Source organism: Vombatus ursinus, unplaced genomic scaffold, assembly GCF_900497805.2.
Source record: "Vombatus ursinus unplaced genomic scaffold, bare-nosed wombat genome assembly UNPS02014935.1, whole genome shotgun sequence".
Lineage (NCBI taxonomy): Eukaryota > Metazoa > Chordata > Mammalia > Diprotodontia > Vombatidae > Vombatus > Vombatus ursinus.
The window spans coordinates 2,670,911-2,686,955 of NW_020954713.1; the positions used below are offsets into that span (position 1 = coordinate 2,670,911).

A 16,045-nucleotide genomic window follows, 5' to 3' on the forward strand; every position below is an offset into this window, starting at 1 on the left:
CGGAGGCAGGACTCGCCACACCCCACGGAGCTCCAATGGCTGCGCTGCCCGCCCGCGAGAGGAGGGAAAGGCTTAGGGAACCGGGAAAAACTCCGGGCTTCGGGCGCCCAGCTGTCCGAAGCTCCCCCGAGCGCCGCGCCGCGCTGCGTCGGAGGGCTAGAAATGTAAGGTTGTCCCCTCCCTTTGCCCTAGAGCCGAGGTCGCGCCCTGGCTAGGTCGTGAGCTGGCTTTCAGCCGATGGCTCCGGTGGTGTCCACGCTGCGGGCCGGGTCTGGGGCCGGGTCCGGGTCCGGGGCCAGGTCGCTCCCCGAGCGGGTGCTGAGGCAGTATCTGCTGCTGCTGCGTCTCTACCCGGTGCTCACCAAGGCGGCCACCAGGTCCAGCCGGGGCGCAATCGGGAGGAAAGGATCGGGGAAAAGAGATCTGGGGAAAACCGGGGTGGGGGTGGGGGATCTGGGGAAAGAGATCTGGGAAGAGTTGGGGGGGGAGATCTGGAGAGAGCCATGAGGGTGGGGGTAAGGGGGTCAGGTGAACTAGATCTGGAAAGTGCTACTTAGGGAAGAAGATCAGAGGAAAGGGATCTGGAAAGAGCCACGGGGGGCGGGAGAGGGATTTTGGAAGAACCATTGGGGGAGAGGATCCAGGAAGCGCAATCAAGGCAAAGGGTTCTAGGGGAAAGAGTCAAAGGAGAGAGCTCTAAGAAAAGGGATCAGAGGAAGAAAAAAAATCCAGAGTGATCTAGGGGAAAGGATCAGAGAAGAATGATCTGGGGAAAAGATCAGGAGAGAGTGATCTGGCGAACAGATCAGGGGAGAGCGATCTAGGAAAAGAGATCAGAGGAGAGTGCTCTAGGGAAAGATCAGGAGAGGGTGATCTGAGGAAAAGACCAAAGTGGAGCGATCTAGGGAAGGAGATCAGAGAAATGATATGGAGAAAGGATCAGAGAACGATCTAGAAAGGGGATCAAAGGAGAGTGATCAGGGGAAAACTCAGAGGAGCACGATCTAGGGAAAGGGATTGGAGGAGAGGATGAGAGAAAGGATTGAAGAAGACCTATCTAAGGGGAATGAAGAGAGGTGAGAGATTTTGGAAGGAGAATCAGAGAAGAAATCTGGGGAGAGAGTTCAGAAGGGGACCAACGAAGGGCAGTGGCGGGGGAAGGATGAGGAGTGGATTAAGAGAGAACAAAACGGGGAAAAGTGGAGGTCTGAGGAGAGGGGAATCAAGGAAAGGGATGGGGGAAAGGATTCAGGAGACAGTGATGCAAAGTAAAGGGATGGGAGAGTCAATCAGGAAAGAAGCATCTGGGGGAAGAAATGGGGCGAGAGAACAGGGGTGAAAGCTCGGGGAAGGGGAACAGGGGTCAGTGCTGAGAGAAACGGCTGGGACAGAACATCAGGGCAAAGAGACTAGGGCGTCTTGGGAGAGGGACCGAGAGATTAGGGATGATGGAGGAGGGGACTGAGAGATGGGGGGTGAAGGAGGGGAACAGGGAAGAAGGATGGAGGAACGAGAATAGAGGGATGGAATGAAGGAAGTGCGTGGGAGCGCGGGAAAGGTAGTGGAGTGGGAGATTGGGTCGGAGGAGCTAGGGGAGAACGAGGGTGAGGAGGGGAAGCGGGTTAGCGAGGAAGGGGGACTGAAGCTGGAGAGCGGGGACGGGGGAGGAGATTGGGCACAGGGTGATGAGGGAGGAGAGCGAGCGAGGGGGCACTGGGCAGAGGAACTGGCAAAAGGGGAAGGGGAAAGGCAGTGCAGGAGCGGAGAAGAGGGAGGGGAGTCGGGGAGACAATTGGGGACTTGGTGTTGTATGAGGATATCTGGGAAGGAGAATTGGGCTGGGGGAGGAGAGATGGGGAGCGGGGAGGGGGGAAGAGATTGGGAGAGGGGGAATGGAGGAGGAGACCTGGGAAGGGGAATAGGGGAATGGGGATGGCCTGGGGAATCAGAAGAGAGGGAGAGGGAAGATTGGGTTGAGGGAGTTGAGGGGGAAAGCGGGGATGGGGGAGGGGACTGCGAGAGGGGTGAGGGAGGAGCAAACCATGGATACAAGATAGGGGAATTGGGATGGACCGGTGAAGAAGGAGAGAGTGATCGGAGGAGCTGAGACGGGAGGGTGGAGTGGGGTGGTCGGGCGACAGTGGAGGATGCTGCGGGGGCAGAGGAGGGGACTCTGGGGATGGGATCTCGGGAATGGTGCTGGAAAAGGGGATGGAGGAGCCGCGCTGGGGAGAGGGAGTGGGGCAGTGAGCATGGGAGAGGGGATGGAGCGAGAAGGGTGGAAATAGGTCTGAAGGTGCAAGTGGAACCTGAGGTGACAGAGGAGACTGGAAAAGAAGCGTCCGAGTTTTGGGGAAGGAGGGAGGGGCTGGAGGAGGGGGCTGGAGAGAAGAGAGGTAGAGGGGGAGACTGGGAAAGGAGGGATGGAAAAGGAGACAGAAGTATGGGGGAGGAAGGAGTGAGTGCAGGGGAAGGGAACGGGGGGGCGGGTTCCGAAGAATTGGGATGGAGGGGAGGATCAGGGGAGAGAGATCCGGAGGACGGGGATGGAGAAAGGGACCTTGGGAGCGGAGATGGAGGAGGGGACTGGGGGAACACGAATGGAGGAGGGGGTCGGGGAAACGGGGATGGAGGAGGGGACAGGGGAAAAGAGATCGGGGGAGGAAGGGTGGAAGAGAGAATCGGAAAGGGACCTAGGAAAAGCGGAATTGGAGAGGAGAGAGGGTCAGAGAATTCGGAAAAGGGATCAGGAGTGTAGGATCTGGGGGATGGCAATGGAGAAACGGGTGCCGTGATGAGAAAGAGGACCAGGTGCGGGGGGGAAAAGCGACAGGGGCGTGGGGCCTGGATCTGTGACCAAAGCAGGAGGGAGGGTACTAATCTGCACGGGTTTAGTGGGGACAGGGGGTAGGGGGTGGGGCCGAGGTTGGGGGAGGGGAGGGGGGACGAGGACGGGGTGGCGGTGGGGAGAGAGTGCTAAAGGATGAGGTTGGGAAACCTTTCTCTATAAGGTCCCAATTAAGCTGGGGCACGCGCCTCTGTTTCTCTGGTTACCGCCCAGTGACCGGGAAACCCCTTCTGTCATAGGCGGAAGCGTCAGAGCAAGGCTCCGCCTTGGGCCCCCGCCCCACAGTCGACCTCCCTAGAACGCTCCCCCGCGCCCGCCCCCCCCCTACTGCTCCCTGAGAGGCACTGGAGGGGCCAGGCCTGTGGACCGCGGCACACAGGGGATTTCTGGGTTGGTTTGGGGGTTGCTGTAAATAGAACGTGGTCCTCTAGACTTGCAGCTGCATATATCCTTGATTAAGGGCAGATTGAGGGCGCTGGAGCAGGAGCCAGAAAGCATTTTCCCCCCGCCTCGTGCCCTCTCTCTTTGGCTCCCTTTTGATTTTGGAGGTACGGGAAGCTGAGATACAGGGGACCAAGGCGAAGGCACAGCTGCGTGTCCCTGCTGGCTTCCCTTTGGCCCTCAATCCCCCGGCCCTCTTCACTCCCATGTTCCCACAGCTGTGCAGCAGGAGGCTAGGGTCTTTCTGTTTGGGTTTGCTGGGTTTTCAGGAAGAGGGTACTTTTCGTCTTCTCCCATAGACTATAGAGGCAGCCTTTTTGCAAAGCATGTCCGTGCTCTCTGTCTTCTCTCTGCAACCACCAGGCAAGGCTCTGATTTCCAAACCCAGCAAGCACCTTCCTGGTTTAAGTCCCAGTGCTCAGTTGGCATTCACTTCAATGCAGGAGCCAGACCAGTTCCTGTCTTATCACATCTTTCTCTAAGATGTATCTTGCATCTGTCATCTTTCTCCACTGACCCCTCAACCAGCCTAGTCCAGGCCCTCATCAGCTCCCTCCTAGACTGTTAGAATAGCCTCCCAGCCTTGGCTTTCCTGCCCCAATCTCTCCTCTATCCAGTCTGTCAGATGTACAGCTGTCCAAATGATATTTCTACAGAACACATCTGACTTGTGGGGCAGCCTGGCATAGTGGATAGACTGATGGTGTGGCTACAGAGTGAGGAAGACCAGCTTTTACACATAATGTACACTGGCTGTATGACCCTGGACAAATAAGTCATTTAACCTCTCAGGGGTCCAGGCAGCTCTCCAAAACCAAGCTGGGAAACAGGAACTGATCCACATTGCTAGAAGGGCTCTCCTGAGAGGTTTCCTACATCACTGAAATCACAGATCTGTTCATAAAGAGGGAGAAAGAAATACAATACTCCTTTTGCTCGAGAAGCTTCCATGGTTTTCTATCCCTCTATGATAAAATATAAGTTTTGGGGGGATGTAGAGACAGGGAAGAGGGAAACTCCACCTTTTCTCTTAGTGTTTTCATCCGTCACCTTCTGGCTTATATTTGGACCTGACTTACCTCTCAAACCCACCCAGTTATAGCGAAGAAAGGAAACGTCATTTCCCTAGGGTAGCTGGATTTGCAGTTGAATTTGAAACTTATACCCATCTTCCTTCCTGGTCCCTGGAGAACCTTTCCCATAAGAACTGACTTTGTGAATTTAATGAAATCCAATCAGATGGGGAATGGGGTGCAGAGGCGGGGCTAAGGGCTGAGAGTTAAAAGCTTTGGTTTTATCCTGTGCTAGAGAAAAGATATAGACACTCTTAGAAGCTTTCCAATTCTTAGAAACCTGACCTGTTGAATTGTCCTTTCCCTTGGTCAGACCTTGGTCTGGAGTACTGTGGTTGGCTCTGGGTGCCATATTTTAGAAAGGACATTGACTAGCTGGAGCCCATCGATCTAGGTGGTCAAGATGGGAAGGATACTCAAAATTATAAGAAGATGGGTTGAAGGAACAAGGGAGGTCTTTGCCTGAAGACCTCCAATGGGAAGCAACCCATTCCACTTTGGGATAGAATTGGGAAAATGTTTGGAAAATTTTTTCTTACCTCAAGCTTATATTTGCCACCCCACATCCCCCCCTCCACAATTTCTACCCATTGGTCTTCATTCTCCATTGGAGTCAGGCAGAACAAATCCATTCTTCTTTTATGTGATAGCCCTTCAGGTATCAAGTCTTTCCTCCTCCCCCACCCACCAAGATAAGCATCCTTCTAACTATGTGTCCTCTGCCTACAGTGGGATTCTGTCAGCTTTTGGGAACTTCCTGTCCCAGATTATTGAGAGAGTCCGGAAAAAGGGAAGATGGTTTCAAAATCTGGACCTCACAGGGCCTCTCAGATATGCTATTTTTGGGTGAGTAAGGGTCACCAAAGCATGATGTCTGATGTTAAGACCCTAAGACCCTTAAGGATCAGCATAGGTTGGGCTTATGGAAGGAAGAACATGGAACTGGTTCCAAGGTAGCCAATTAACTCTTAATGGTTCTTCTAGGTTCCAAACTTCCAGAAAAGAGGCCCAAAAGAAAATTGGGAAATGCCAGGGCTGTAGCATTTATCCTTACCCCTGTCTTCACATAAAACCTGTTTTTTTTTATTTGGGGACTCATATATTTGTTGTGTGAAGAAGAACCAAATCAGTAAATGTATGTCAATCTTGAAACCCCATAATAACCACAAGTTCATAGATTTAACACTAGAAGGGACCTCAGAGGTCAATTAATCCAATTCTTTCATTTTACAGACAAGAAAACAAAAGCAGAAGTTTAATGATTTGCCCAGGGTCACATAGCTAGTAAGTGAGGCAGAGATTTGAACTCAGCTCTTCTTGACTCCAAGCCCCTGTCCTCCCCCACCCTTCCCACCCCAATCCCCCAAGCTGCCTATTGGCTACTCACCTGTAATTCAGCTCTAGAAGTTCCTCAGGGGGATGAGAGGTAAAGTACTTTGACCAGGGTTATACAACCAGTATGTGTTAGAGGCAGGACTTCTGACTCCGTAGTCATGGAAATTTTTAAATTTGGAAAGAAACAAAAAGTGTAATTAATACAGAGAAAAGCCCAGGGAATATAACTTGAGAGGCTGTGGAGTAGACTTGTTGGACTAGGAGCCAGGAAATTCCATATTCAAAACTTGCCTCAGAGCCTTAATAGCTGTGTGCCCATGATCCAGATAATTCATCTTCTGAATCTCAGTTCCCTCATCTGTAAGATAGGAATAGTAACGTCGGCACTACCCACTCAATGGGATGTATGTTGTGAGGAAAGGGCTTTTCAAACCTTAAGGCCCTTTAGACATAAACCATAATTTGATAGAGCTACCATTTCTATGGAAAAGAATGGGAGCATCTGCTCTGCTCATCTGAAATCCTCCAGGGTCTGTGTAAAGACAGCCGCAAGAAGAGCAGCTACAAAAGTCCTGACTTCAAGTCCTGCCTAAGACACCTACTGGCTGTGTGAACTTGGGCTGGTCTCTTGACCTCTCAGTGTCTGTCCTGGGCAATTCTCCAAGACCATAAGTGGAAGAATCATTACCAGTCTTCATAGATTCAGGGAGTTTCTTTACCAGGGATTCCCTACAGTAGGGAAATCCCAAGTCTAGACCAAATAAGAGTAGTAGTAGTAGCAGCAGTGGTAGTAGAAGTAGTAGTGGTGGTGGTGATGGTAGTGGTGGTAGTAGTAGTAGTAGTAGTAGTAGTAGTAGTAGTAGTAGTAGTAGTGGTGGTGGTGGTTGTGATGATGGTAGTGGTGGTAGTGGTAGTAGCAGTAGCAGCAGTAGTAGTAGTATTAGTAGTAGTAGTAGTAGTAGTAGTAGTAGTGGTGGTGGTGGTGGTAATAGTAGTAGTGGCAGCAGCAGCAGCTTCAGCCTGGGAAACAGGTCAGAGAGTTGGACCGGAATTAGAAGAGGGCAGAGAGCCAAGTCAAAGGCAGAGAGCTGGCTGAGGAAGTGCATGTCAAAGAGCCTTTCTCAGGAGGGCTGCCTTCCCAGAAGCTGGTGGCTGTAGGCAGGAGAGGTATTGGGATCTGGAGGAGCAGCTCCCAGAAGCCTCCGGGTCAAGTAAGAGCATGGGTGGCCGAGGCCTGGCCTAGTCTTTCCTGATCCCAATGTGGAAGATAGGGCTCAACCTGAAGTGGCCTGTTCCTGGTTCCCTTGTTTGCTACAAAGCAGTACCCAAGCTTAGGACTAGCGACATTTGGATCAAAAACAAGTCTTTGGGGACCTAAGAAGTCTGCAGATGTGATTTTTAAAAACAATGCTCATTCTTGCAATCCATTTGTCCCTGTTTAGGGACATGCAGGCAAGATGACCTGCATCACTATTCCATTTTTTACTTTTACAGAGGAGGAAACTGAGGCACATGGAGGCTAAGTGACTTACCCCAGTAAATTACAGGGAATTAGTAAAAGAGTCAAGAGTCAAATACTTGTTCTCTGACTCATGAATCATGAATAACAGCTGACATTTATAGTGTTTAAGATCTACATACACATAGGTACGTGGGATCCTAGACCTGGAACTAGACGGGGTGTCAGAGGTCACCTAGTATACCTCTCCATCATTCTACAGGTGAGGAAACTGAGAGCCAGGGAGGTAAAAAAAGTAACAGTCAGGATTTGAATTTTACCATGACCCTGTGAGGTAGGTACTTTAGGCATTATTATTCTCATTTCACAAATGAGAAAGCAGAAATTGAGAGAGTTGAAGCAATTTGCTCATAGTTGTGCATCTAGTGAATGTCAGAAGCAAAATTTAAACTCAGGTTTTCCTAACTACAAGTCAAGCATTACAGGTACTTGAGGCAACTTCCAGAAGCTTTCAGCATTTAGGGCCTAAATAAGCAGCAACAGAGACACAACCCTAGCGAGCCTCAGTTCCAGTTACTCCAAATCAGGGTTTCTCATCCCTTTACATTCTTTTTTTTTTTTTTGGTGAGGCAATCAGAGTTAAGTGACTTGCCCAGAGTCACACAGCTAGTGAATGTTATATGTCTGAGGCCAGTGCCCTATGCACTGCACAACCTAGCTACACCCATCCCTTTACATTCTTAAAAATTATTGGGGACCCTTTCCAAGAAGCATTTATTATTTATTAACATTTTCTGTATTAGAAATAAAAATGTCCTGGTATTCTTATGAAAATAGTTCTGACCTCATGGACCCACTGAAAGGGTCTCAGGGACCTCTTCAATATTAATCTTATTGTGTGTATCCTAGACCCCTTTGGCAATCCTGGTGAGGCCTGTGGACCTCTTCTCTGAACAATGGTGTTAATTTCACAAGATAAAATACTTAGAATAATAAAGAAAACTAATTATATTCAAATACAGTTATCTAACTATTAATTTTTAAGGTTCACCAACCCCAGGTTAAGAACGCCCGCCCTAAAGTGCCTGGTTGGTGCAGAATTGTCTCACTGGGGCTGGGGTGTCCAGCTGTAGGAGGCGGAAGCAGGGGAGGACGTTGCTGCTGCCCAAAGTGGCTACCAAGTCCCTCACTGCTCAGTAGGCAGGAAGGATCTGTGTTGTCATGGTGCAGGCTGAGTCAGGTCAGCACCATGGACAGAAGTCACAGCTAGTGGTTGGGGGGGGCGGTCAGCTTCTTCTTCTCAGGGCCTCTCAGTCACTTCCTCTACTTGTACCTGGACCACTGGATCCCTGCTACTCTACCCTTTTCAGGAGTCAGGAGGCTCCTGTTGGACCGGCTCGTCTTTGCACCAGCCTTCCTGTTGCTGTTCTTCTTCTGCATGAACTTTCTTGAGGTTGGTCTCTGCCACGTGACTCATTTCCACTCACCAACTTCCAGAAGACCGTGTTGATTCAGTTCAGCCTAACATGCATGTATTAAGCACCAACTATAGCAAGGCACTTTGTTCGATGCAGTGGGTCAGAGATGCAGAAACAAAAACACAGGTCTGGCCATGTCAGTCCCCTACTCGCTAAACTACAATGACTCCATATTGCCTCAAGGATCAAATATGCAGTCTCTGTTTGCCATTTAAATGCTTCACAACCTGGTCCTAACCTGCTTTTACTCTACTCCCCTCCACAAACTCAATGGTCCAGGCATGTTGGCCTAATTGCTATTACTTACACAGGATGCTTCCTCTCCTGGCCCTGTGCCTTTATCCCCCAAGATTGGAATACATTCCCTCCTCAACTCTGCCTCTTGGAATCCCTGGCTCTGGGCAACTGTCTGAAAAGAGAAGGTTCAAAGTAAATGTCCCATCTGTAAAAACTTAAAAGAAGGTGCAAAGCTGCTTTTGTAGTAGGCCTTTCCTCGAATAAGAGTTGAATATATCATTGACATCACAGGTCCAGGCCAAATCCCTTCATAGGGACATTTTGTCTTCCCCATTAGAGGATAAACTCTAAATTCCTCAAGGGCAGAGACCTTTTCTTTGTTTTTCTTTGTATGGAGATACAAAGCCCTCAGTATAGTGCCTGACACACATTAGGTACGTAGTAAATGCTTGCTGATTGATTGATTCCTTCCCTCTACATTGAGCTGGGATGTAGGGGAGACATGCAGTGCTCATGGATGAGGACAATACAAAGCAAGGTGCCACAGGAGCTGGGGGGAGAGAACAGTCAGTGGGGGACTGTTTCATCAAAGAGGAAGAAACACTAACAAAAGCTTGAGCAAGAAAATAAAAACCTACATGTTAGATTAAGTCTTTGCTGCCCATAGAACCTAGTCCCATAGGCACTCTCCGTGTCTCCTATCCATGCTAACCTGAAATATACCCAGTCTGAGGTGCATTTCTGGATACATATCCTGCCACCTGGAGGTGTCCGCCATGCCTGGAAAGCATGTCCTCCTCACCTTCCCCTCTCGGAATCTTTAGCTTCCTTCAAGGCTCACTTTGGGAGCTACCTTCTCAGGAAAGGAGGCCTTTCCTGATTCCCCTAATTCAGAAAAATGGAAATTTAGGGCCTGAACGGGCCTCAGGGGCCATGAAGCCCAATTGCCTTATTTTGCAGAAGAAAGAATTGAGTTGTTGGTATTCCTCATTATCTTGCATTCATTTCTCTGTGATACTGTTGCATCTGCTCAGTAGAATATAAGCTCTTCGAGGGCAGTTTTGTTTTTGTCTTTGCATTCCCAGCACCCAGCTCAGCTCCTAGCACTTATAGTTGGCACTTGGTAAATGCTTTTTGAATGCTGACTGTCACACATTGTGGCCTTTGACTTCACCACTAGTGGCACTGGCCTCACAAGGCCACTTCTGTTCAGCCTAGTTTTGCTGGGAAACAGCACTCCAGTTGTTGTTACCAAAGCGAGCTATCCTCAGTGCTTAAATTCCCAAACTGGAGGATCAGGGAGAATGGAAGAACTTGGGTGGTCTGCACACTTCTTGTGCATTTGATCACCGATCCCAAGTAAGTCACCAATCCCAGAAGGGTCTGTCTACAAACCCAGGATGGCAAAGAATGTGGAAGACTTGAGGTGTCAGAGACCCAGGGCAGGCATGTTGATAAATTGTATCTGATGGTCAAACTTGAGCACTTTTCCTCATTTTTCTAGGGAAAAGACATGGCAGCCTTCTCTGCAAAAGTGAAAACAGGTTACTGGCCTGCTCTACAAATGAACTGGAAAGTATGGACCCCAATTCAGTTTATTAACATTAACTATATTCCTCTGCAGGTAAGAAACCATTCCAGAGTTGTATGGCTGTAGTTGAATTTCACTTTCACTCATTCTATCCAGAGCTATTTCTAACAAGATTATTATGACAAATCCCTGTCATCATCATCATCATCATCATGATTTTAACCTATCTGAAAATAATGAAATCAATAATATGTTTTTAGGGGATATCTTTACTTTCATTGTTCACCCTCAGATTCCACCTTTCCCTCTATCCTTCTAGCTTGGACTTCCACAATCAAAAGTACTTGGCTTCAGTTCATTGTGACAATTGATGCCTTCACAAAATCTCAGAGTTGGGAGAGAGTTCAAAGGCTATACACTCTTCCCCCTACTGAAAAGGAATCTCCTATGCCGTATCCCACAAAAGAGGTCATCCTGCTTCCCAAGGCAACCCATTCCATTTTTGGAAAGCTCTAAGCCTGAGTCTTGAAGGAAGCTAAAGATTCTGAGAGATGGAGGTGAGGTGGAAGACCTCTCAAGCAGTAGGGACAGAAGCAGCCTCTCTTCTACCCATTGCTCCTAGTTCTAATTCCCTCTGGGACCAAGCAAGGTTTTCTTCCACATGGTAGCCCTCCAATAATTAAAGAGTTGTCCTCTTCCGGCCCCTCCAAGTCTTTTCTCCAGGGTAAACCTCCCAAGCTCCTTTAATCAATACTCAGAAGATATGGCTCTCAATGTTCTTAATTATTTACATCCTAGGCCACCTCCTCTGGATACTATGCAGCTTGACAGCATTCTCTTTAAAATGTTCCCAGAACTGAACACTAGAGATATGCTGTGTAGCCTTCCGAGTTCTGAAGATTAGATCTTAAGACGGCTCAAAATAACTTTAGCCTTTTTGATTGCCGTGCAGCGCTATTCACTAAAGATTAGCTCATTGTTCACCAGCGCTGCCTTGTCCTGTACCTAGGAAGTTGATCATTCAAACCTGAGTGTAGATCTTTACAACCTTTTAAAATCTCAGTTTAGATTAGGTCTATCATTTTAACCTACTGAGATCTTTTTTGGACCCTGGCTCTATAATCCAACATGTTAGCTATGCCTCCTAGCTTCATTTCATCAGAAAATGTGATAAACATGCCTTTGAGTCAGTAAAAAGATATTTTTAGAAACACAGGGCCAAGAACAATCCCCAAAGGCACTTCACTAGAGACTTCCTTCCAAAACAATATTAAGCCATTATCACCCATTGGATCCAGCCATTCACCTGGTTCCAAATCCCTCCAACTCAACTTTGCTCCGTCTTGTTCACAGGGATAGCATGCTATACTTTGTCAAATGCTTTGCTGAAATCTATATTTACAGCATTCCTCTGATCTATAATAGGAAGAGTAACAGAAATGAACATAGTCTGGTATGACCACTTATTCTTGAGGAAGCCATATTGGATCTTAATAGTCACTACTTCACTTTCTGAATCTTCACCAACCATCTCTTTAATAATACATGTTAGCATTTTACCAAGAATTGAAAAAAACCCTCCAGCCTATAGTTTACAAATTCTATGCTTCTCTCTCCACCTTGTTTTTAAAAATCAGAATATTTACTCAAACACAATGAGCCAAATTGGCTAGAGTATAGTGGGTCACATTCTGTTTTGGCATGAAAGTAAGATGCGTTATGATGTGCTAATCAGAATGGGTCATCGGGTTGTGCTTAGCATGGGCTTTGAGTCATGATGTGGAGGGCTGAATGAGCTGCAGCATGGGGGTCAGATCAAGTTGTGCATTTGGGTTAGGTCACAGTCAGTGTAGACTGTGGTGTGGTTGTCAATATTGGATTATGACACGAAGGTCAGTATAGCACATAGCAATAATGATGATGATGAGAGCTACCATTTATATAGCACTTTAAGGGTTTACAAACTATTTTGACAAGTATTACCTCTTTTGATACTCAGAACAATCCTGGGAGATAAGTGCCCTTTTGGTCCCCATTTTATAGATGAGGAAATGGAGGCAAGCAAAGGCCAAGTGACTTGTCCAGAGTCACACAATAAATAAGTATCTGAGGCAAGATTTGAAGTAGGTCTTCCTGACTCCAGGTCCAGCACTCTGTGTGCTATGGCGCCCTCTAGCTACCGCATTCATTCAGTCAAGTTGACCTATAGATCTTTGGCTAGGAAGGGCTGTTAGCTATGGTAGTCAGTGTGAGCTCTGGTGCGGTTGCCAATATAGGGGGTAGCAAGATGGTCAGGACAGCACATAGCCATCATGATGACCTGTAGCTTTTGGGCCAACATCAGCTCTGATCTGGTCGGGTCATGGTAAGGGATTCAGCGTTGGCTGTGGCTTGGAAGTCTGTTTGGGTTCTGGTATGGTGATCTGTATAAGCTGTTGTCTGGTAATCAGAATGTGGTGTGTGCTGTGCTGGTTGTCATGGTAGCTTGGAAATTTATGGCATTAAGCAGCTTCTCAGAACAGCCACGTTTGCCCTGAACGAAGGGCTAGCCACGGCTGTTTCCCTGCTTAAAGGTGGATGTGATGAACAGCAAAGATGTCCTTATGTGAGAATGGTCTCCTACCCCCCTCACCCCCCTCAACTGACTCTGCCTCTTCCTTTGCCAGTTCCGGGTGCTGTTTGCCAACATGGTGGCTCTCTTCTGGTACACCTATTTGGCCTCTCTTGGGAAGTGAAGATGGCCCGGGGAGCACAGCAGGTTCACCACAGTCCCTCGGCCTGCAGGGCCTGGGGACAGGCTATGTATGGCTCATCCTGACAGGGTTTGCACTGAATCACCCTCCAAAGGCTTCATTAAAGTATCAATGACTATATGTGATTCCACATGATCCAGAAGTATGGGAATGACAATAAAAATTGGCTAACATGGAACCTTGTGTCCAAGATAGGCAACAGGTCTTTTAGAATGGGTGCTATCCTTTCACTGGAAATTTTAGCACTTAAAGAATCATCAGTGTTCAGAAGTAAATTTGGGATAAATCAAAATTAAAATAAGCTACAATGTCAAGTCTTCATTCATGGCGTTTTTATTTCTTGAACCAATCATTTTGGCCACTGCCAATGTGGCAGTGGCCTCGATGGACTATGTCCAAAAGTAAGTCCCTCCTTTCGCCCATTCGTTCATCACGAATTTATTAAAGGCCTGTTACAGGCCAGGCAACACACTTAGTCTAGGAAGATCAAGGCAAAAAGAAAGCAGTCCCTCCTTTCAAAGAGCTTATATCTTGCTGGAAGAAAACACCACATACTCAGATAAGTTGATGCAAAATATATAAAAAATAATTTTTAGGGAGAGGGTCAAGAAAGGCCTCCTCTAGGAGGTAGTGCTCATAGTGAGCTTTGGAGGAGGCTAAGGATTCTAAAGGGAAGCTAAGCGGCTCAGTGGATAGAGCACTGGGCCTGGAGTCAGGAAGACTCATCTTCCTAAATTCAAATCTGGCCTCAGACGCTTACTAGCTTGTGTGAAACTGGGCGAGTCACTTAACCCTGTTTGCCTCAGTTTTGTCGTTGTAAAATGAACTGGAGAAGGAAATGGGAGACCACTCCATTATTCTTGGGGATACAGGGTCACAAAGAGTGGAGGCTGACTGAAATGACTGAACAACAATTCCAATCTTGCTGCTCTCTCTCTCTCTCTCTCACATGCACGCGCGCGTGCACACACACACACACACACACAGAGTCTCTTTTGGTAGGAGAGCTCACACGGACAAAGTCTCGGGTCCTTGAAATATGTATCTGGTAGCAACCTGATGAAGTACAGAAATAAATCATACAAATTCTAAGAGTCAGAGATAAGGAGAAAGAGCATTCCCTATATTGGAGATGGCCTAGGCAAAGGTACAGGAAATGGAATGTGATACAAACTAGCTGGTATGAAGAGTGTGTGAATATGAAATCAATCTGGAAAGATTGTAAAGGGTTTGAAATGTATTCCTCTCTTTGTTTGTGGCTTTAAGCAAGTTTTATGGTTGCCAAATAATCATTTCTGTATACAGTACTTTCTCAGCCAGTCCCCAGATTTGAACCCTCTCTTGTAGCAAAGAAAGTGCGGTAAAACCAACAGATATAAGGACTATGTCTGAGAATGTATGCAGCATTCTGCACTCATAGTACCCCACCTTTCTGCTGAGATGAGGAAGAGATGATTCCTTTTCTGTTCTCAGGACCAAGATTGGCCATTACAGTCACTCAGAGCCTGATTGCTTTTTTGGTGTTTATTTGGTGTATTCCTTTTGTCTATGTATCCCCGGTGCCTAGCACAGTGTCTTAATGAATACTTGTTGAACTACAATGGTGGAAGAGCTGCCTTTAGGGACTTATATCCTTCATAGACCATCCAGGATCAGAGAACTGATGGGTGGAGGACACCATCAACCCAGGTTCTTCAGTCCTGTCCACACGGAGGAAGAAAGGACTTCCCTTCAAAAAGCCTCACCTGCGTGCTTTTCGAGGTTCACACTGGCCAAATCTCAGACTTGGAAGAAGCCTCATAGGGTATATAATATAGTTCTGCGCATACTTGATCCAGAATCCTCTCTACAATGTCCTTGATAATTGGTCATCTAGCCTTTGTTTTCAGACCCCAGTGAGGGGGGAGCCTACTGCCTCCAGGAGCATCCCATTACATCTTCAGACAACACTCATCATGAGGAAAGTTTTCTTTTCGTGGACCTGAATCTGCCTCTCTTACACCTTCTGCCCATTTTTCCTTGCTCTGCCCTGGGGGTCTCTAAAACATAGGCATTTTCCTGAAATTGTCACAGAGTGTAGGATTAAGTGAGGATAATAATACACATTTATGTAGTACTTTCCTCCACTGATACCTTTCATCATCATGAGGAGGTGACTCTAAGTCCTTGAAGACCATCCCAGCTCTGGAAGGTTCATTCAAGGTAGGAAAGTTTTGAATATCAACCTGGTGATGGACTATATGTCTGTTCTCTGAGGACCACCTTAGCTTAGTTCAGAGGAATTCGTCAGCACATTGGCTATAGAGGGATGATTTTTTTTTTTGACATAGGAACTCTTGAAAGATGACCTAGTAATAATAATAACTAGCATTTATATATGTTTGCAAAATTCAGTACTTGTGTTACCTCATTTGATCTTCATATTAAGGGGTAGAGGAAGCTTCAGTCTATAGCAATAGAGCAAGGACCTAAGCAAATGAAATCATATATCCTTGAGATAGTGAACTACACAACACTTTAAAAAAATAATTTATTTGTTTGTTTTTCGTTTTCAACATTCACTTCCACAAGATTTTGAGTTTTTAATTTTCTCCCCTTTCTTCTCCTCCCCCCTCCCCAAGATGGTGTGTAATCTGATATAGGCTCTACTTATATATTCATATTAAGCATATTTTCACATTAGTCATGATGTAAAGAAGAATTAGAACTAATGGGAGGAACCACGAGAAAGAAGAAACATGGGGGCAGCTAGGTGGCACAGTGAATAGAGCTCTGGCCTTGGAGTCAGGAGGACCCAAGTTCAAATCCAGCCTCAGACACTTAATACTTACTAGCTGTGTGACCCCGGGCAAGTCATTTAACCCAGATTGCCTCACCAAAAAGCAAAAAA

At 47.1% G+C, this 16,045-nt stretch overlaps 1 protein-coding gene across 1 annotated transcript; it reads left to right on the forward strand.

The window, feature by feature from the left end:
* Positions 1-237: 237 nt before the first annotated feature.
* On the forward strand, positions 238-13,469 carry PXMP2 (peroxisomal membrane protein 2). The gene is made up of 5 exons (XM_027844172.1): positions 238-377; positions 5,092-5,208; positions 8,447-8,609; positions 10,376-10,495; positions 13,069-13,469. Exons 1-5 carry the CDS (start codon positions 238-240, stop codon positions 13,135-13,137), a joined length of 609 nt encoding a protein of 202 aa, XP_027699973.1. The 3' UTR covers positions 13,138-13,469.
* The last annotated feature ends 2,576 nt before the right edge of the window (positions 13,470-16,045 follow it).

Excerpts from the sequence above, each read along its gene's own strand:
- PXMP2 (XM_027844172.1), top strand. The coding sequence starts at position 238 with ATGGCTCCGGTGGTGTCCACGCTGCGGGCCGGGTCTGGGGCCGGGTCC. Across the intron at positions 378-5,091 it reads CTCACCAAGGCGGCCACCAG|TGGGATTCTGTCAGCTTTTG; the intron begins GTCCAGCCGGGG and ends CTCTGCCTACAG. Across the intron at positions 8,610-10,375 it reads TCTGCATGAACTTTCTTGAG|GGAAAAGACATGGCAGCCTT; the intron begins GTTGGTCTCTGC and ends TCATTTTTCTAG.